This window comes from Panthera leo, chromosome B3 (assembly GCF_018350215.1).
Source record: "Panthera leo isolate Ple1 chromosome B3, P.leo_Ple1_pat1.1, whole genome shotgun sequence".
Lineage (NCBI taxonomy): Eukaryota > Metazoa > Chordata > Mammalia > Carnivora > Felidae > Panthera > Panthera leo.
Genome location: NC_056684.1, coordinates 115,596,365 through 115,617,154, shown reverse-complemented (window position 1 = coordinate 115,617,154; position 20,790 = coordinate 115,596,365). Strand labels below are relative to the sequence as shown.

Sequence of the window (20,790 nt, the reverse complement as noted above, 5' to 3'; positions counted from 1 at the left end):
TGCCGTTGTGCCAGTTCTGGGGTGTCCTGGCTGAACATCAATTGCTCGATCTGGAGATCCAGGACTGGGCTGCAATCCAAGCTCTGCCACCTAGTAGCCCAGGCCCTTGAGCATGTTACTTAATGTCCCTCGGCCTCATTCTTCTTATGTATTAAGTGGAGATAATAATATCTATTTTGTGGGAACACTTGTGATGAGAAAATGAGAAAATTAACGTATGGTATGTGCTTCACACGGTGCTGGGCACAGAAACCGATTCTCATAAGCGCCAGCTCTTTAGGAAGCCATTTGTCAAACATGGTTTCCCCAGCAACGTGTACATTCGTCAGAGAACATTTCCATTTTGAGTCCTACACACAGGGTATGACACATACACACCCAGAGCTCAAGCCGGATTTAAAGCAAATTTTCAATATGGGTCAGAGACATTCTGGAGGGTGATTTAGAGGGTCTTTCTATGACAGAGCCGTGAGAATGCGGCCTGGGCAGTGAAACGATGGAAACTTTACGCGTGTGGCTCCGTATCCAGGACTGGAATGACCAACCCCACCCCCACCCCAGTTCCACCTCTCCATGAAAGCGCTGATTTTCTCCTCTACATACACAAATGCTGGAGTTCAGAGTTCTGAAAACCCTGATTTCTTTTGATTTCTCGGTTTTGCTTCATGGCCTGGATGTATATAAACTCACACGTGCCCCCACTGCTCCCCAAACCCAGGTCTGAGGCTTGGTCTTCCCTGCCGGTTTTCCTTTCAGAGGTGGGTCTTCTCTACTGGGAGTGGATGGGTATATGCAGAGAACATTCCAAAAGTAGCTTTGCAGCCAGAAAAGGGGGCTTAAGGGAATGAATGGAGTGGGGCTCCGGGCCTATTTTCTCCTCCCTTACACCCGGGACAGCCTCTGAGTCAACAGGTGGTTCTACCCCTCTACACACCCAACCGCAAATAGTAGTGCCGTCTGCACCTGCTCCCTCACCGAGGATGGATGAGCAGGTTGCATAGTCAGTATCTGGCTGACAGCTTTATGGATGGGGTGGGGCTGGACCCAAAGTCACTGAGCTCCTCTGCAGCCCCAATAATCCAGGAGAGCTAGGAGCTCTAAATGCCAGCGTGGCAAGAAAATTAGTAAGTCAGCTCCTGACTCTATACAGCAATAGAGAGTCTGGCAGGTGGGGGGGAGCAGGGAAGTTGGAAGTGTTTTTAGCAGACAAGTTGCTGGTCAGTTTCAGTGCCTCTGAGTTAGTTGATGCGACGGTGTTCCCAGCAGTGGCATTCACGCGTGTGTCCTTGGGTTAAAATGCGTCACCTCTCAGGGTCTCAACTTTGAAGTGGGTAAACATAAAGATAATTGTGGTTGCTATCTACCTTTTCCTTAAAAAAAATTTTTTTTTCAACGTTTATTTATTTTGAGAGAGAGAGAGCCCGTGAGAGCAGAGCGTGAGTGGGGAAAGGGGCAAAGACAGAGGGAGCCGCACCAAAGCAGGTTCCAGGCTCTGAGCTGTCAGCACAGAGCCCGACAAGGGGCTCAAACTCGCAGGCTGTGAGATCATGACCTGAGCCAAAGCCGGATGCTTAACCCACTAAGCCACCCAGGCACCCCACTATCCACCTTTTCCTTGAAGGCTTGCTGGCAGGATGAAAAAAAGTCTGACATCTGACGAGAACCCCACAGACAAATGTTTCTCATTAAATCATCCGTGGAAACTTGTTTAACGTGGAGATCCTAGACCCCATGCCCAGTGATGTGGATTCCCAAGGGCTAGGCCCAGTAGCCCTTGACGTATGGTATGTGCTTCACACGGTGCTGGGCACAGAAACCGATTCTCATAAGCGCCAGCTCTTTAGGAAGCCATTTGTCAAACATGGTTTCCCCAGCAACGTGTACATTCGTCAGAGAACATTTCCATTTTGAGTCCTACACACAGGGTATGACACATACACACCCAGAGCTCAAGCCGGATTTAAAGCAAATTTTCAATATGGGTCAGAGACATTCTGGAGGGTGATTTAGTAAGTCCCCAGCAGGTGCCTGCAGGTGGCCTTCACCTTCTGAGCTGGTACTTTATATACTAGCATTTTGGATATATGTTTCTTAGGGATCAACCAGTTGGTTAAACCTTGAGAGCCCAGGACAGCAGGGAGGAGCTCCAGGATTACCCACGAGGGCAAACACGTCCCAGATGGCCAATCCTAGAGCTAGAAAAACCTGCACGTGTGGGAAAACAATTGTTCTCGGGCAGATGATCAGCTTGTGACACTTTGGGTTCTTCTCTTCTTAGAGTCTAGAGACTTCTCGCTGGAGAACAGGAGCTCAGGCCAGGGAAATGGGGAAACAGGGCAGAAGGCTGAAATGGTCCATAATAAGCTCAAGAGAATCTAGCCCTGTACCAGGAGGAAGTGTCCATCCATCCTTCCGGAAGGGTAGTTAAATTAAGAGCAGATAACTTCTATTAAGTATGAATGGGCCAAGCACTGTTGTAAGCATTAACTCATTTCATCTGGATAACAACCTAAGGCTCTAGTACTTCTCTAGATGGGGAAACTGAGGCCCAGGGAAGTTCATTCACTTTGCCCAGGGTCACAAACAACTAAGTGTCAGGGCCAGGATTTGAACCTGAGCCACCTGGCCCCCGAGACTGTGCTCCCAAGTGTTACACACACTGCCTTCCCAGGATGCTCAACTGCCTATAACGAATTTTAACTCGTTTCCTTCATTGGACAGATTTGAGGCCTGAGTTCTGCTTCTTGTGAGGCATAAGTGTGAGGCCCTGAACAGTGCCAAACTGCCCGCTCTTTATGTATACTTCTCATCTGGAAGCTTCCTGTATAACTCTCTAGATCCCTCTCTGCATCAAAGAGGAAAACAAACAAACAAACAAAACCAAGTGCAGAGTTTCCACCAAGCCTTTTTTTTTTTTTTTTAAACTTCTAAAACCACCACCATCTCCAATTCCATCGAGAGTCTATGTTATCCTCCTAGGGCTGACATGATCCGTCTCTGGTTTCTTCCTGAAACAACCCCTACTTTAGCTGGTGCTTGTAAAACCAACCCCCTTAGTATTATTTTTTAACAGAAATTTTTGTTGAGGTAACTGTAGATTCACATGCAGGTGTAAGAAATCATCCATAAAGCTCCCCTGCGCCCTTGACCCAGTCTCCCCCAAATGGTAACATCTTATAAAACTATAGCATAATGTGTTGGCCATAAAACTGACACTAACACAATCCTCAGATTGATTTTTGCAGCTTTACTTGTACTCGTGCGTGTATGTCTAGTTATATGCCATTTTATCACTTATGTAGATTCCTCTATCTACCTTCAAAGTTACAAAACAGTTCCACTGCCATCAGGATCCCTCCTATTGCCCTTTAATAACTGCATCTTTACCCCTCCTGTATCCCCAACTCCTCTTTAACCCGTGACAACCACTAGTCAATTTTTCCTTACTAAAATTTTGTCATCTCAAAGCATCACATAAAAGGAACCATACAGTAAGAAGCCTCTGGGAGTCGGCTTTTTTTCACTCAGCATAATCCCCTTGAGACGCATCCAAGTTGTCGCATGGATCAACAGTTCGTCCCTTTCACTGCTGAGTAGTATTCCACGGTGTGGATGTACCATCATCTGACCATTTCATCTGATGAAGGACATCTGAGCTGTTCTTGGTGTTTCGGTTGTTGTGAATAACGCTGCTGTGAACAGTCACAGACAGCTTTCATTTGTCTAGGACAAATGCCCAAGGGTGCACTGGGTCATGAGGGAAAACATTCAATCTGTCATCATGTAGCATGGTGTTAGCTTTAGTTGTTTGGTAGAAACTATCAAGATCAGGTAATTTCCTTCTATTTCTAACTTGCTGGGAAATCATTGTTTGTTTCTACTACCTGATGGTAATGGTTTCCTGTTGGGTACTCTTTTTTTTCCAATGAGGTCAGATCTATAGGTACAGTTATCAAGTGGACCCTTTAGTTTTCCCGAGAATAAAATGATTTTTCACAGCCATATACTCAGATCATGCCCATCGTTGCAATTATTCATGAAACATGTCTTCTTTGCCCTTCCAGACAAGCATTCTGTAGGGCATCTTTAAATCCTCCCACAGCAAAATCACATCATTGTGATTTGCATACATTGTATGCTTGATAAGTAGCAATACCTAACATTAGTATCTTGTTTCACAACTCCCTTGACCTTCAAGATGACTGTGGGAAATAGGTATTATTCGTCCTGTTTCCAGAAGCTGAGGCTTAAGGAAGTTAAGTGGCTTGCTGAGCCCATCTGACTTGTAAGGAAAGAGCCAGAGTCATCTAAACCCAAGTCCCATATTGGTTCCACTCCAGCTGACCTGGAAACCTGGACTCCATGATCTCTAAAGGTCTCTTCCGAGTCCAAGGCACTGGGAAACTATAAGAGCAGGAAGATGGCTGTATCTGTTCACACCAGCCTTGCCCTGCCTGGTGCCCAGACAAGAGCTCTCCCGCCAGTGATGCTGCAGCTCCCACTGCCAGGACTGTGTGGCTTTGTCCAGTGGGTTCAGTCTCCTCTGGGGCCATTCACATTCATTTCTGGCCTTCTGTTTTCCAATCCAGCACATGCTCGCATTTGATTTGAACACACACTGCCAATGGCTTCCTTTGCTTTCTTTGTTTTAGCAAAACTGTCTTTGAAGATCCCTACTTTGCACCAGGACCCAGCTGCTCTTTGTTTCCCCACCCTTTGAGTTTTTCACTTGGATGTCCCCAACGTTCAAGAGCTGCTTGAACAAGGGATGCTGCTCTCACCATCGCCACACAATTTGGGCAGGGCCTCTTAGTAAACTTATTTGAAAAAGATATATTCGGGGCACCTGCGTGGCTCAGTCAGTTAAGTGTCTGACTGTTGGTTTCAGCTCAGGTCATGATCTTATGGTCTGTGGGTTCAAGCCCCACTTCAGGCTCAGCGCTGATAGGGTGGAGCCTGCTTAGGATCCTCTCTCTCTCTCCCTTGCTCTCTGCCCCTCCCCAACTCACTCGTGCTCTCTCTCTCTCTCAAAATAAATAAACTTAAAAAAAAATTATTCAGGGGGGCCTGGGGGGGCTCAGTTGGTTGAGCGTCCAACTTTAGCTCAGGTCATGATCTCACAGCTTGTGGGTTCGAGCCCCACATCAGGCTCTGTGCTGATGGCTCAGAGCCTGGAGCCTGCTTCGGATTCTGTGTCTCCCTCTCTCTCTCTGCCCTTCCCCCACTCACGCTCTGTCTCTCTCTGTCTCAAAAATAAATAAACATTAAAAGAATTTTAAAAAATTATTCATCACGGCCTATGCCCAGGGCTTCATAAGAAAAATGGACAGCGTTGAAAAGACAGTGGTACCTTCAAGGAGCTGACACTCTTCTTTTTCAGCCTTTCTTGGCCAGCACTTGGGTGTTAACATGGCAGGTGAGAGAGCTAAGGTGAAAAACCCATCTAAAATCCTTTACGTTGAAGGCTCATGTTGGTAGTCCTTTAAGAGATGTCAGAGTCTGCTCAACAGAGTGTAATGCCAAAGCCTGAGGTCAGTTCAGCTTTTTGGTGCCTTCCACATACCCCTATTCATGAGGGAACCACTCAGGTGCTATGGTGGCATACTGACAAGCTATCTCCCTGTGGCCCCTAACTCTCATTCTTGACCTCACTGTGGTAGACACACAGGATAGGAGTGGGTGGTAGGACAGGATTAATGCTTATTGGAGTCTTCATTAACATCCCTTTCTTGGGTTGGAAGTGGGAATGGTGGGGGGAGCAGCTGGGCCATTTGGAATGTGATGATAAGTATATACCTAGCAATAGAAGAAACCCATTGCCTGAAATTATGTTTACCTTGCTGGCTCTGGCCAAGACACATGTCATGCTTAGTGTCAGGAATTCTGAGTCAGGATGAAGGGAAATCTCAGAAGGCAAAATCCCATCCTATTCTCCTTTTGGACTTTAAAGAAGGCTTTTCCTGGTCTGATGACCTCGCCCACCATCCCTTTAGGACCCCAGCATCCTCTCTCCTATTCCTGTTGCCTTCCCCACAATCCTTCCATGGCACCTGTGCCAACATCACGTCACCAGATATTTTGGGGGTAAGTTAATTAACAGGCACATATGTAACAGAGCACTTCTGTGGCCTCTCTATGGCAGCACTGTATATATTAGCCAAGTGTTGGAAATAACCAAACTATCTACCAGTAGAAGACTGGTTAAATAAATAATGGGACATGGGTATAATGGAACATGACAGACATTAAAATCATGCTGTAGAAAAATACTTCATGACACTGAAAAGACATTTTTAGTGGAAAACATTGGTGGAAAAATAAAGGTTGTAAACATTTGTGCAGTACAATGTGAATCTTGTGAAAAATAACCATGTGTGTGTGTGTATGTATCAGGGTGGAGAATTTGCAATAGCAGTCATCAGAGTTCCTCTTAGGGAAGAAATTACCCTTTTTTAAGAATACTCTCATCAGGGGCTCCTGGGTGGCTCAGTCGGTTAAGCATCCAACTTCGGCTCAGGTCATGATCTCATGGTTCGTGGGTTCGAGCCCCGCATTGAGCTCTGTGCTGACAGCTCAGAGCTCTGGAGTCCAGATTCTGTGTCTCCCTCTCTCCCTGCCCCTCCCCTTGCACTCTTTCTCTCTCTCTCTCTCAAAACAAATAAACATTAAAAAAAAAAAAAAAAAAGAATACCCTCACCAACTGCTCTAGTGGGTAAGGTGAAATTTAGAGATGAGTTGGAGGCAAATAAGGCAGATAAAAAGATGAGCAAACTGCTCTGTCTGTGAAACGACCTGAATGTGAAAGTGGGAGAATCTAAGAAACAGAAGGTTTGTAGGGGAGAAAAGAATCTGGGAAACATGGTAGGATGTTGGAACCTGCCAAAAAAAAGTTAAGCGGTCGGGGCACCTGGGTGGCTCAGTCAATTGATCACCCAACTCTTGATTTCAGCTCAGGTCATAATCCCATGGTCATTGGCTCGAGCCCTGCAGTGGGTTCTGCACTGAGCATGGAGCCCACTTAGGATTCTCTCTCTTCCCCTTTGCTCCTCTCTCCAGCTTTTGTGTGCATTCTCTCTCCCTCTCTCTCCCTAAAATTAAAAAAAAAAAAGTTAAGAGGTCAATAAGAGACTCCTGGTAGTCTGATAGCCAAATGAGTTTTAAGAAAAAGAATTTTGAAGGGGGCACCTGGGTGGCTCAGTCGGTTAAGCGTCCAACTCTTGATTTCAGCTCAGGTCATGATCTCATGGTTCGTGACATCGAGCCCCACATTGGGCTCCATGCTGATGGTGTGGAGACTGCTTGGGATTCTCTCTCTCTCCCTCACTCTCTGCCTCTCCCCTGCTTGCACGTGCTCTCTTTCTTTCTCTCTCTCAAAATAAATAAACATTTTTTTTTTAAAAAAAGAATTTTGAATATTCAGTTTTTGAGATGTAAACCCTTTTGGATCCCGCAACCTTCAGTAACTGTACAGCCTGATGGGGTGGTAGCACAGGACGGGAAAGGGAAGAGGCCACAAAGGGAAGAAGTGCCCCTGGCTGACACCCGGGGAGAGTGAGCGGCATCCTGCGGGGACAGGGTAAGGAAGTCAGGGGTCCCCGGGGGCAGCCCCAGCACAAATGAGACAAACCCCTTCCTTCCTAAATAAACTGGAGAAAGGTGGACCTTGAAGTGGGCTAGCTGATACATGTTTATATGGACACAGAAGAAAGACTGGGAGGAAATCAACCCAAACAGAAAAGAGTTGACAGGATGGCTGGATGACAAGTGAGTTGTTGCCTCTTCTTTGAATTTCTTTTATTTGCAGCATCTTCTACAATTACGGCGTTTCACTTTTGTAATTGGAAAACTATGTTAAAAATCACCTCCGCCCATTATGTCTTCAAAGAGAGCAGGGGTAGAACTCCAAAGAAGAGTGCAGAGAAGGCTTCTGAAGGGTGTCCTGAGTGGAAAGCACTGCCTGTTCCCGGGGCCCTGACTTGGGAAGACCTGGGGCCAAGAGAGGGCCCTGGGCATCATGGCGGAGGCACGCCTGCAAGGGGGGATTACCAGGAGAGTCCAAGGGACACGCCTGCTAGTGTGTTCACTCTCAGGATGCCTGTGCAAGCCAAGGGCCTTCCTCGTGGAACGCCAGGAGGGAAGCTTGGGAAGCTGGCACCAGCATGTGGCACAACAGAGCACACAGAGCAGGCCTGAGGCTACCGGCCTCACAGCCTCTCCCTCAGATGTCTTCCTCTCAAGGAGGCCTTGCCTTCCTCCGTGTCCCCTTCCCGCCAGTAAGCTTTCTTGCTCATTAGGCTCCCCAGGGAACCCAACTGATCACAGCATGCGTCTTCTCTCCCTGGCAAATCCTACACTCTGCTCTCAGACTCTGAACTGGTCTGACTTGTGAGAGAGCCCAGGTTCTAACCCCACTCATTCAGTTCAAAGAGACGGTCAGAGGATCCTGAGGTAGAGGATGGAAAATGGCAGAGAACGGACTCTAACCGGAGCTTATTTGCTGATACAGTTTCATGCCGAAACACGTCTGCCTAGAGCCCAGCAGTTTCTGTCTCCTGGACCAACCTGTATCCCGAGAAGCTGCAAGAAGGCACAGACCCCAAGTCCCGGCGGCCCTTGCTTCTGGCTCTGCTGCCCTTCAGAGGAAGCCTGATGGGTTACCTGTTCACTCAGCCTCCTGGGCCCAGGAACGCACCAGGTTCGAAACACCCACACGGAAGGCTGTTAGTTTACACCTTGGTCACTTCCCCTGCCCTAAAGCCACTGGCCTCTCTTTTGACCTCCTCTGTTTGCTCACTTGCTTCCCCTACGCCCCCATAACCTCCTTTGCAGGGTCCTTTGTCCCTCCCGTCTCACATACTTTCCCGTCCTGGTCCCTACCGGAGTAGGGGTTAGATTTACACAAGCCATCATTTATTAATGACGCCTGCTGTGTCATTTCATTTCAATCACCATCACAGTCCTGTGTGCTGCATATTATCACTCCCATACTATAAAGGAAACAAGCTCAGAGAGGTCAGGACCTGCCTGGGGTTAATGGAGGAGTCCACAGGAAGTCAGGATTCAAACCTAGATCCTGTCATACTAAGTAAAGTTCTCTCCCATGAGGCCACACTGCCCTGTGTCTGTCCCTCTGTGTTCTCTCTCTTCCCTCCCATCCTCATTGGCACACACAGGGCTACAGCCCTTCTTCCCTATAATGGCGTAAAGAAGAGTCTACACGAGTTCCCAATGACCCAGCGGCCTCCACAGCCTGAGGGTGCAGATCCATTTGAGCAAGGAGCTCATTTCTGACTCAGGGTGAGCATGAGGCCCAGAACCATATCCCCAAATGCTTGGCTGTACCCCAGACTCCTGAGGGATCTTTAGCTTTGGGCCAAGGGCAGCAACTGTCTGAGACGCTATTAACTTAGCCAGCAACTGTTGCCTGCTCCAAATCGAAGTCTGAATTTTGAAATAATCTGGGAAGATAGAGCAGTAACAGGTGATATTTTGTGACATCCATTAAGAGTCCAGGGGCCAGATGGCATTTTAAATAGGCTTCCAACACTTACCCTGGTTTCTGGCAGAGACCCTCTGTCTGACTCTATCATCCTGGGAGGCTGTGAGGTCCCTTATTTCGGTTTACTCCCATATTTGCAAGGGTTGCCTTGGAAATCTTAGTCGAGATCTTTTCATGGCTATTTGTCAGCACATACCAGTAAACTAGAATAAAAGAGAGCTTGTTTCTTGTCTCTTTCCTAAATCTGCTCCCAGAAAGAGAGGCTGGGACACGGGTGGGGGGAGTCGCCGAAAGGCCTTCAAAATCCTAGACAGTCCAGCACTTGTGAGGGCACTGGCCCAACCCCCACTGTTTACATTTGGGGAAACGGAGGCTTAGAGTGCTGTGACTTGTCCACAGTCACGGAGCAAGTGAGCAGCAGACCCTAGACTAGAACCCTAGTTCCCACTGCCCCCGTGCCATGTTTGGAGGAGAACAGAGAAGATTTCGATTTGCACAGTGAACAGTAAAGATTCAATGAATGAGTGAGTTTCCTTCCAATACTCAGTCTGCTGCGTCTGAGCTACCAATACACGTGGTCAGGATTTCTGAGATTCAGGGGCCAAATAAGAATCTGGAGCATTGAGTACACACGCCGTCCCTTCCTCAACACCAGAGGCACATTGCTAACGTTCAGGACGAATTCATATCACTTAAAACGACAATTTATACTTCTAATGCTTTGTAGGCTAGGAAGCACATTCACATACATTATCTTCTTGCGCCTCGCCCTCACCTTGTGAGTCAAGCCGGCCTGACCATACCCATTTAATAAGTGAGGAAAATCAAGGTCAGGGATTTTGCGAACAAGTTCACATATGTGGCGAATGTGCCCCCAGATGTCATGCGGGTCTACCTCAGTTAGTGTTGCACTAGACACAGGGCCAGCTGGTCTCCTTAGTGTTGGCTTTGGGGCTTCTTTGTTTTTGTTTCTTGGGAGATGACATTTGGACCCACAAAGTCAGAACCTAGTACCAGCCGATCATAAAGACACTAACCAAAAAATAAATAGTACTTTCCGGGATGTTAGGATTGCAAATGCCCCACACTGCACGGAATAAATAATACATGGCCAACCTCACTCGGTACTAAAACTGAAACATACTTTAAAAAGATGGTATCATCCCTCTTATGACATTAAAACTGACCAGGTCTAGAGTAATGCATTTGGATAATTCCAGATGCTATTCATCTAGTGGGTCATTTCTCACTGTGTCCACAAAGTGATTACTGAGACGGTAATGGCTGAAATGAATTTCCGCTCTTAACCCTTCCACTTAAATTTCTCAGGACCTCCTAACTGGAGCAAGGGGGACAGAAAAGAGGAGGACATATGGGTGGGGCTTCTGCAGTCTTTAGGCTCACTGGAAATTATGCCTCACTGGCTCCTCACACCTCTCTGTCCATACAAATTCAGGTCATCTTCCTAATGACAAAAGACCCAGGGAAATTCTGACCTGGTTACAGAATGCAGGCCACTTGCCTCTTCACCACCCGGGATGGTCACGGAATGGAAATCCTAATCACAGAAGGCACAATCACAACAAAAGGATGTTTGACCTACAGAACATAAGACTGGAAGATGAGCAAGTGAGTTGCCTTAAAAATGCCAAGGCTTGGGGCGCCTGGGTGGCTTGGTCGGTTAAGCGTCCGACTTCAGCTCAGGTCATGATCTCACGGTCTGTGAGTTCGAGCCCCGCATCGGGCTCTGTGCTGACAGCTCAGAGCCTGGAGCCTGTTTCAGATTCTGTGTTTCCCTCTCTCTCTGCTCCTCCCCCGTTCATGCTCTGTCTCTCTCTGTCTCAAAAATAAAATAAAAAACATTAAAAAAAAAATTTAAAAAAAAAAAAAAAAATGCCAAGGCTTGTGGCGCCAGGGTGGCTCAGTCGGTTAAGCGTCCGACTTCGGCTCAGGACATGATCTCACGGTCCGTGAGTTTGAGCCCCGCGTCGGGCTCTGTGCTGACAGCTCAGAGCCCAGAGCCTGCTTCGGATTCTGTGTCTCCCTCTCTCTCTGACCCTCCCCCGTTCATGCTCTGTCTCTCTCTGTCTCAAAAATAAATAAACGTTTAAAAAAAATGTTTTTTTTTAAATGCCAAGGCTTGTCCTTACTACAAAGGTGAAGAGATGTAGTCTATGTGAGATGTCTATGTTGCCTCCAAGGGTAGACAGAATATGGATGGATTTCAAGGAGACAAATTTTAGTAGTTAAGGAAGAAACTCCTAAAAATGGAGGCTGTGAGGTGAACGGTTAGGACTATGGGCTTTGGAATTACAGAGTGGCAGATGAGAAACCCCAGCTTGCCACATACTACTATGTGACCACAGATAAGTGACATAGCTATTCCAAGTTTAAGTTTTCTGTCTCACAAAGGGAGATCAAATGAAATTATATATATTAAAAACAAATATACTTATAATATAAATGTGTAAATTATATGTAATTTATATGTTTATATACATGTAGGTGGTATACATACACACACACACACACACACACACAAGGTGGAGGACCTTGTCCTTCATGTTTATTCCTGTATACTCAGGCCCCACGCCCTGGGTCTAGTACATATTAAATGCTCAATTAATATTAATGGAATGATTGAATTTACTGTATCCTTAATATGAGACAGCTGCTGGAATAAGCATTGTCACTTATTTCATACACATTCTCTTTTTTTTTTGTTTTTTGAGAGAGACAGACAGAGTGAGTGCACACGTGTGCACTTGAGCGGGGTGAGGGGGGGCATAGGGAGTGACAGAATCCCAAGCAGGTTCCACACCCAGTGCAGAGCCTGCCACGGGGCTTGATCTCACTACCATGAGATCCTGACTTGAGCCAAAATCAAGAGTCGGATCACTTAACTGACTGAGCCGCCAGGACACTCTTCAAACACATTCTTAAAACATCAACCTGGTGCTAGGAATTGGGCTTGTCATGGTAGTCTTTAGCTCCATGATTGTTACTAAAATTTTATTATTGTAGTTGTTATTTTGTGGTGGTGGTGAGTATCTCTATTGTTGGAAGTACCTAAGTTTATACTAGATGCCAGGTTGGTCAGGCTGACAAGGGAATTCACACACGTAAGTAAGGTTTGGGGTCCCAACCAAATCTGAAATCATAATTCTGGTTTTACATAACTCTCAAGATAGCTAGTTAGCACCACTTCTCAATTTTTGTTCTTTATATGCAGAAACACCATGGAAGGGAAACATTTGCCCTATGAGCTTCCTCCATGTAAACCTTGTCTGTAACTTGAGCGCTATTTTATTTATTCGTTCATTCATTCGTTCGTGCATCCATTCATTCATAGTAGGCTTCACACCCAGCAGGGAGCTCAACGCTAGGTTTGAACTCACAACCTGAGGTCAAGACCTCAGCTGAGATCAAGAGTCAGATGCTTAACCGACCGAGCCACCCAGATATCCCTTGAGTACTCTTTGAATGTCCTTTTGGCAGAAAGGGAAGGGAAGGTCCACTTGGATCCATTTCAACTTGAGATGCTTTTAGTTCAAGTCAACCTTCCTTGGCACTACACATCCTGCTTCGTTTTCAAAAATATCTGGGAAGTGTTGGTTTGGATCCTACTAGACGTTGGCATCATTTTATTGCTGACATGAAAATGTCTATGGATAAGAGAAAGGGAATGAGTTTTACATTGCTAATGAATGATTTCAAGGTCACGTGAATACCAGCAAGAAGGCTAAACTCCTTTCATCTTTTGTAGCATTATCTTTGGCTTTTTTATGTCTGGTACCACTGTCAGTGCTAGAGGTTGTGGCTATGTAGTTGGGGCAGGACTAACCATTTTGGTGAAAATGGGAAACTCTGTTCCCAACATGAATATCTGACTTCCCAAAGTCACTGGGGAACCAGGAAGTTGATGGCGGGTTGGTTGAAACACTTCGTTTTTATCCGAGCTATTTGGAGTAGACATAGGCTGGTGGTGAAAGAGATAGGCTGTAAGAAGGGAATATCCCATCTGAAGGTCACTCACAACTTGTAAAGCTCCTGTAGCAACTTTTGGATGCTCCAGATCTTGGCCTTCCTGTCCTCACTGCGGCTGAGTCCCCTTGCCTTGGATGGGACACTCCCATGTATTTTTGCTGTAGGGACTTTGACTTTAAGGTGTCCTAAAGAGTTTCCGGCGAAAAGCCACCCAACTCATTTCCCTTGCTGGTAAACTAAGGACCTTCAGAGTCTACTTTATTTTATTTTTATTTTTTAAATGTTTATTTATTTTTGAAAGAGAGAGAGAGAGAGAGAGAACACGGGGAAGGGCAGAGAGAGGGGGGACAGAGGATCTGAAGCAGAGTCTGACGCAGGGCTCGAACTCATGAACCATGAGGTCATGACCTGAGCTGAAGTCAGACACTTAACCGACTGAGCCACCCAGGTGCCCCAGAATCCACTCTTGAAACTCAGCCCAAAGTCTACATTCAGAACGTTCTTTCCTTGAAAGCATCCTACAAGTTTCAACTCTCCCATCTTCTCCTGGAACATGATCTTAGAAGCCACATTTACAGGCAAAGATTTATTGGCAAAGATGCTGCCCAAGGAACAGCTTTGGACCAGCAATGGCTTGGCCGGTCAAGCTCTCCTGTCCAGATGGCAAGCTCTTGGCTGAGCATCTCAGCATGAAACCCCTCTTCTTTCCCCTTCCTTTGACCAATCCTTAACCCCAAAACTCATCTTCTGGCTACTGAGGTACACGTTGACTCTAGCTCATCATCTCCCTTTTTACCACTGAATTCTTGCATTTGTAATCCATCCATCTTTATATTTGGTTCTCTGGCTCCACATCAATTTCTGTTGAGTGCCCTTTGTCTTACAACCTGCCTCAGAGTCTACATCTAATTTTGTCCACCTTAGATGTATCCACCCAGTCAGTCATCTTCTGGTATTCCACTGAGGGGGGTTTCAAGGGTGGGTGACTCATGCAATCACACAGGACTTGTGCTCAGAAGGGCCCTGCACTGGGCTTAATGCTCTGCTGTTGCTTCCTGGAAATTCCTAACAACTTTATCTTTGGAGTTGTGTCTTGTAAGTGAAGTTCGATGGGAATGAAGCACAAATGTGAGCAGAGGAGACAGGCACAGCCATTCTTTGCAGCCCCACTTGCATAGAGCAGTCATGATGCCCCATGAGCACAGAATTCCAGCGGGCCCACAGTGCGTAAGAGTTCATCAAGACCCAGCTCGAGTACAAGGTAAGACTGTCAGGGATGTTAACTAAGTCAACAGGCAGACCAGCTAACAGCCCCAAGAGGTATGCTTCTCATTCAACCCAGAAATTGCTACACATGCAGAAAGAAAGCAGTGAGAAGCACAAATGACCTCAAGTCCCCTCATATCCTTTCTTACTTATGTCACTTCCCTGGATACTAGCCAACCACTTGTGCTGAAAGTGATGACACAGAAGCAAAGAGTAGGGTAAGAGTAGGGAATAGTTCCTGTTCCTTTCCCTAGTCAGTAGAAAGCCAAACTTGGTGGAAAGTGCACACATGATGAATGTATATAAAGAGGGGTGCCTGGGTGGCTCAGTCGGTTGAGCGTCTGACTCTGGATTTCGGCTCAGGTCGGGATCCCAAGGTCGTGGGATCAAGCTCCAGGTCAGGCTCCCCACTGAGTTCGGAGCCTCCTTAGGGTTCTCTCTCCCTCTCCCTCTGCCCCGCTCCCCAGATCGTTTTCTCTCTCTCCAAAGAAAAAATAATAATCTTAGAAAAAAAGCATTAAAAAAAAAAAGAATGCATACAAAGAAATGAAATAAAGCCAGTTGATTTTGCTTTGTCAGCATTTCCACTGTTCTAGCAAGAATAAACTACATATGCCTGTATAAGCTACAAAATGTGAATTGTGTAATTTATGTGATTTCACGCACAACATAAGTGCTTTCACATTTGCGCTTAAAACTAGCATCGCACAATATAAAGATGAACAGTGACATTCATGCCAATAATTTAAAATTTCAACTTTCTTATAATGACATTAAATAGCAAATAAAAGCACCATGTCAAGTCAAGAGAGAGAGAAAGACAGATCCTGAAAGTAAGAAAAAAGCTTTATCTCTTAACACCTTTAATGATACTTTCTCCCTGCTTCTGGAACAAGGAGTTCCACATTTTCATTTTGCACTAGGCTCCATAAATTATGTAGCCAGCTCTGGTCTCGTGGCTTTAAGGCACGTCCATCCCAGGCCTTTACCCAGTGTGACTCCTCTAGGCCTTGTCACACCCCTGTCCTGGGGCTTCAGTTGGGATCAGTGGATATTATCTGTCCCTTTGGTAAAATAAAAAAATGAAAAAACCCTCTGAAACATAGCTCTAAATCGATGGGAAAATGGGTAAAATGACATGGTATGGGCTTAACCAACGTCCCAGGGTATGTCAGTGATAGAGGCACAAGCTGACTCTCATCTAGCCTTCAGATCCAATGCCATGGCCTGTTGGCACTCATCTTTACCACTGGCATTTGAGTCTCGAATATCATTTGAAAATACCAACAAAGTCATTACATGTTGCAACCTTTTGATCACACCCCAGCTGGGGCCACCACAGCCCCACAGGAATCATGTAGAGCTAAAGGCCCTGCCTTTCAAGAGATTCTGCACAAAACATTCCAAGGCCCCAGGGGAGTCTTGTGTCTTGTTCAAGGTCAACAGGAGTCGATCACCAGGCCAACACAGCCTTCCTTGGCAGCTTTGGTAAGGATTAGATTCCTGTGTCTCCCCAGGCAGGTCAGAAGATCTTTTCAATCACTGTGTCAAAGTCATTTGAAATTCTGAAAGAACAGGATGCTTCCTATCTTTTTTTTTTTTTTTTAATTCCTTGAAGAATAAGACAGGTAAAATCAAATCCAGGGGTCTTGAGGCACTGGCCAGATCCCTCCTAATCAGGAGGGACTCCAAGCCAGAATGGACCACAACTATGGGCACGTTGATAACCGCTCTCACACCCTTCATGAGACCTCCTCGAGTCATCTAAGTGGATTTTTAGACTAGCATTTCTTAGCACATTCTAGCTGCCCTCTTGTTATTCTCTTAGAGCCTTCCACGAAGAGTACCAGGGTTCATCAGACCTAAGTTTTCTCCAGAAGCCTCACCGCAGCATTTTATTTGGTGCGAAGATGCCCTCGGCAACAGAGCCTAATCCTCTAGGTACTTCTGGGCTAGTCCAAGTTCCCAAACATCTCCCTCTATGGACAGCTGATGTCCATAGGACATCATAGGAGGATAGATCCTTGTGGGCACGAACATCTTCAGGCTGCTTCCACCAGGAGCTGGCTGGGCCACTCAGCAGGCACTGTGGCCCAGATGGAAGGGTCAGTTGCCTTTCTGCCAGAAAGAATGTGCAGCTGCTGTCTCCTTCCTATTAGCAGGCGTGAGGGGGACAGGGTACATTATGGGCGACACTGCACTGTTGTGTCACTGACAACAATAACAGTGATCTTTTCTTCCCTTGCCATCCGATGATAATTGTAAACCCACACTTAAAATGTTCATGTTCCCATTTCGAACAATCTTCACAACAATATTTTAATGAAACGTAACAGTGTTCCTGGCATAATGGTAAGTGGAAATAAAAAGGAGGTCCTTGCTTTGCGAGCAGTTTACGTTTATGTGTAGGAAAAAAAACACAGGGAGAAAATACATCACAAGGAATGCCTTTAGGTGGTGGGATTAAAGGTAATTTGGTATTTTCTTCTTTAAACTTTTTGATATTTTCTAAAAGAAAAAAACACTTTATAGGTACGGATTACTTTTGTAATCTGACAAGAAAGGATACTTTCCTATTAGCTAGAATTTCTGAGATCGTAGTAACAGATTTAATGCATTATCCCAAAGGAAACCAACATCAGGCTTCTCCCTCTCCAGGTGACTTCCAGGATCCCCTCTCCCAGCTGAATTTTCTATACAGTATACAGATTTTGGCTTTGACATGACTGCTCAGCTTGTAATTACTCTTCTTTTCTTTTTCATTAAAACTTGAAAATATTTAGAAATAGCCCTATCAGGTTTTTGAATTAAGGTACTGTATGACTTCCTCCTGGTTACCAGGGCTCAGATCCCCCAACAGAATTTTTCAAGGGTAGGGCTCTAAAGCCCACCTGACCCTGGATTCAGGGAGACAGAGGCCTAGAGACAGACACTGACTTTGTGCATCAAGGTGTGACGACAAGTACATTGATTTTGAACTTGAATGGCTCTGGAACCTGGGGTTGTTTTTTGTTTTGTTTTGTTTTGTTTCTCTACAATCTCTTAGCAAGTTGGTGTAAAGATTAAAAAGTGCATTGGAGTGTCTGGGTGGCTCAGCCGGTTAGCTGTCCAACTTGGGCTCAGGTCATGATCTCGTAGTCCGTGAGTTTGAGCCCCCGAGTAGGGCTCTGTGCTGATAGCTCAGAGCCTGGCGCCTGCTTCGGATTCTGTAGGTCTCTCTTTCTCTCTGCCCCTCCTCCACTCGCGCCCTGTCTCTCTCTGTCTCCCTCTCTCTCTCTAAGATAAATAAACATTAAAAAAAAAAAAATTAAAAAGCACATTGTGCGTGAAGTGCCCAGCGCAGTGCACACAATAAAGTATTAATATGAAGAGTGGTGAGTGCTGGAGAAGGCAGCAGTGGGGAAATCTGCTCCTGTACTCCCCGTTCTCCCACCACAGAAGTTTTCCAAAGTGCCTGGGGCGCGGGTGGGGCGTGGGGGTGGGGAGGGTGGGGAGGAGCTGGCGGACCTGAGCCCCACCCTGACTGGGCTCGCCTGACCCAGGACACGTCTTTGGTTTCACCATGGAAATGTAACCACTTCTGTGGTAGGAGATGGGCAGTCCTAGCCACAGGCCAGCAGCCAAAAGCGTGGGGTGAGGGGCAAGCCTAGAATGCCCATGGACAACACTAAATATTAAGACTCCATTACCACTCTGAAACCGCCGCATTAGTGATCCAGAGTGCCTCTTCCTCCACCCACGGCCACTCTGCCCTTTAACTATTCATCAGGCGGAAGCAAGGATGCCAGAGACTTACAGGAAATAAAGAGAATCAAGCTGTACGTTACGATGGACCAAGAGAGTCCATCTGGCTATACCACTACTTTATCTGCCCCCATCACTGCTAGCACCACCATTTTTACGGCCGCTACTACCACCAGTCTATTAATCCTTTACATTTGCAAACTACAATTCATAAAGTGGCTGGGTTTTGCCTGGGTCGGGATGATCCTGGACATGGCATCACGGGAAGACAGAGGCAGGCTGGCACTAGCAACCTCAAAGGGAACAGAGCAGAATCACTGCCAGGTTTTTTTCATGCCCCGACCGCCTGCACCCCAGACACATCCACCATCCCCAGCCACACCCAGTCACTCTCGAAAAGTGACTCTGCTCCAACTGTCCGGAGCTAGTTTTGGGCAACTTCAAGGGTTAGGAACTAGGAGGAATGGCCTTTTACTTGGCCAGAGGAGCTGGACCATGCCCAAATCCCATCAAATGGGGTGAGAGAGGAGTAGAGAGTGCCTTTCAAATATAAGGTCATTGCGTCTGCCAACATCTCCCACCTTCTCACAGGAAGGCCCTGGAAAGACCCAGACTCTTCCTTTTGTTTTTGTTGTTGTTGTTTGTGAGGTTTTACATTTTCCTGTGGCAAAGTTAAATTTTTAAAAATGTCTGACTTTGACCTAAATCCCCAAAGTGAACTCTGGAATGTGTATCTCACCTTCTCATCCCAACAGAAGGGTCCCCTTTTTCCAAATCAGGCCCAGCAGCCAGCTGGGGAGAGGACCAGCGCTACAGGGAGGGAGGATGTTACACACAGCTCAAGCTCAACCATGAACTAGCTTCCCTTTGAGATCGCTCTCTTCACCTGGCAACCGGGGGCCCCAGCAGAGCTGAGAGAGAAGAAAGTGGCATTTTGGAATCCATTTTGCTCAAGATGCTGAAGGCTCGTGGCAAACTGCCCTTTGCTACTGAGGCCAAGGGAACTTGGGGAAGGACCTTAGCCTTTGGGATGCGGTCAGTTGAGGGCAAGGTGAGGGCGAGCTCTGGTGCCAATGATACCCGAGGAGAGCAGCCACTGGGCATGCGGTGGGTGCGGGTGCCCACCCTGGGCGCCACTTCCCGCATTTGGACCCAGGTCCACTGGTGAGCGGTAGCAGCAGCGATCGCCACCAGGCCAGCTGGGTCCCCTTCTGTGTGTCCAGTTATTTTTAGGTGAGATTTACGACGGACGAGGGGGAAGGGACACGGGATGACAACGAGTTTTGGACGGTATAATCCTAAAAGTCACTTTTTCCAAAGCGCCCCCCTCCCGGGTTCTCCTTCCCGGAGCAGCACGGTGCCAGCGGGGAAGCGGGCAGCGCGGGCGCGCCGCAGCGGTAGGCTCGGACCCGAGAACCGGTGGGGGGGCCCCTGCGCCCGGCGCCGGGCGCCGGGCGGGGGGCGGACGGGCAGGGGAGGAGGGGCGCGGCGCAGCTCACCTGCCAGGCTGTTGTAGCAGTCGATCTCGATGGCTTCCACCGTCTTGCTCTGCTCCTCCGAGAGGCGGCCGGGGTTGGGGGCCCCTGCCGGGGAGGCCGCGCGCGAGTCCCGCTCCTGCTCCGCGGGCGCCGGCAGCAGCCCCTTCAGCTCCAGCAACGCCCTGTGGTATTTGCCTATGGCTTCGCGGAATTTCTTGTCCTTGTAGCACTGCGCCCCTTGGCTCTTGAACTCGTGCGCCCGCCGGATGAACTCGGCGGGCTCGGCCGCCGCCCCAACCTGGCCGCGCGTCGGGACCCCGCCGCCGCCGCCGCCGCCACCACCACCACCACCGCCCGGGACGCACAGTGGCGGCGGCGGCCGCTGCGCCTCGCCAGCCGCGGGCGGGCTCGGGTTCCCCTTGGCCGCGGCCGCCGAGCCCTTCCTCTCCATCCGGCCGCCGCCCGGCGCCCCGCGCGCGCCGCGATCCGCCCGCCGCCGCCGCCGCCGCCGCCGCGCCCTCCCGGCTTTAAAAGCGGCGGGCGCCTGCTCCGCGCCTGCCGAGCTCGGCCGCGGCCGTGACACCCCGCGGCGGTCTGGCGCCCCGCACTCCCATTCTCCTCGCCAGCTGCGGGAGGCTGCTCTCTCCTCCTCCTCCTCCTCGGATTGCCGTCCCCTCCCTCCCTCCTTCCCTCCCCCTCTCCCGCGCCGCCCGCCCTTCTCCTCCTCCTCCTCCTCGCCCTCCTCCCCTCCCGCAACCTGCGGGCGGTGGCGACCTGGCCCTCGCGCGCACGGGACTAGCGGGATGGGGGACCGTG

The 20,790-nt window shown here is 48.0% G+C and overlaps 1 protein-coding gene across 1 annotated transcript in view; it reads right to left on the bottom strand.

The window, feature by feature from the left end:
• The window catches only part of TTC9 (tetratricopeptide repeat domain 9), a 31,356-nt gene extending 10,931 nt beyond the window's left edge, over positions 1-20,425 (bottom strand). Inside the window, exon 1 of the mRNA XM_042940659.1 lies at positions 19,996-20,425. Coding sequence (XP_042796593.1) covers positions 19,996-20,425 — 430 coding nt within the window. The remainder of the gene's footprint in view (positions 1-19,995) is intronic.
• Between the last annotated feature and the right edge of the window lie 365 nt (positions 20,426-20,790).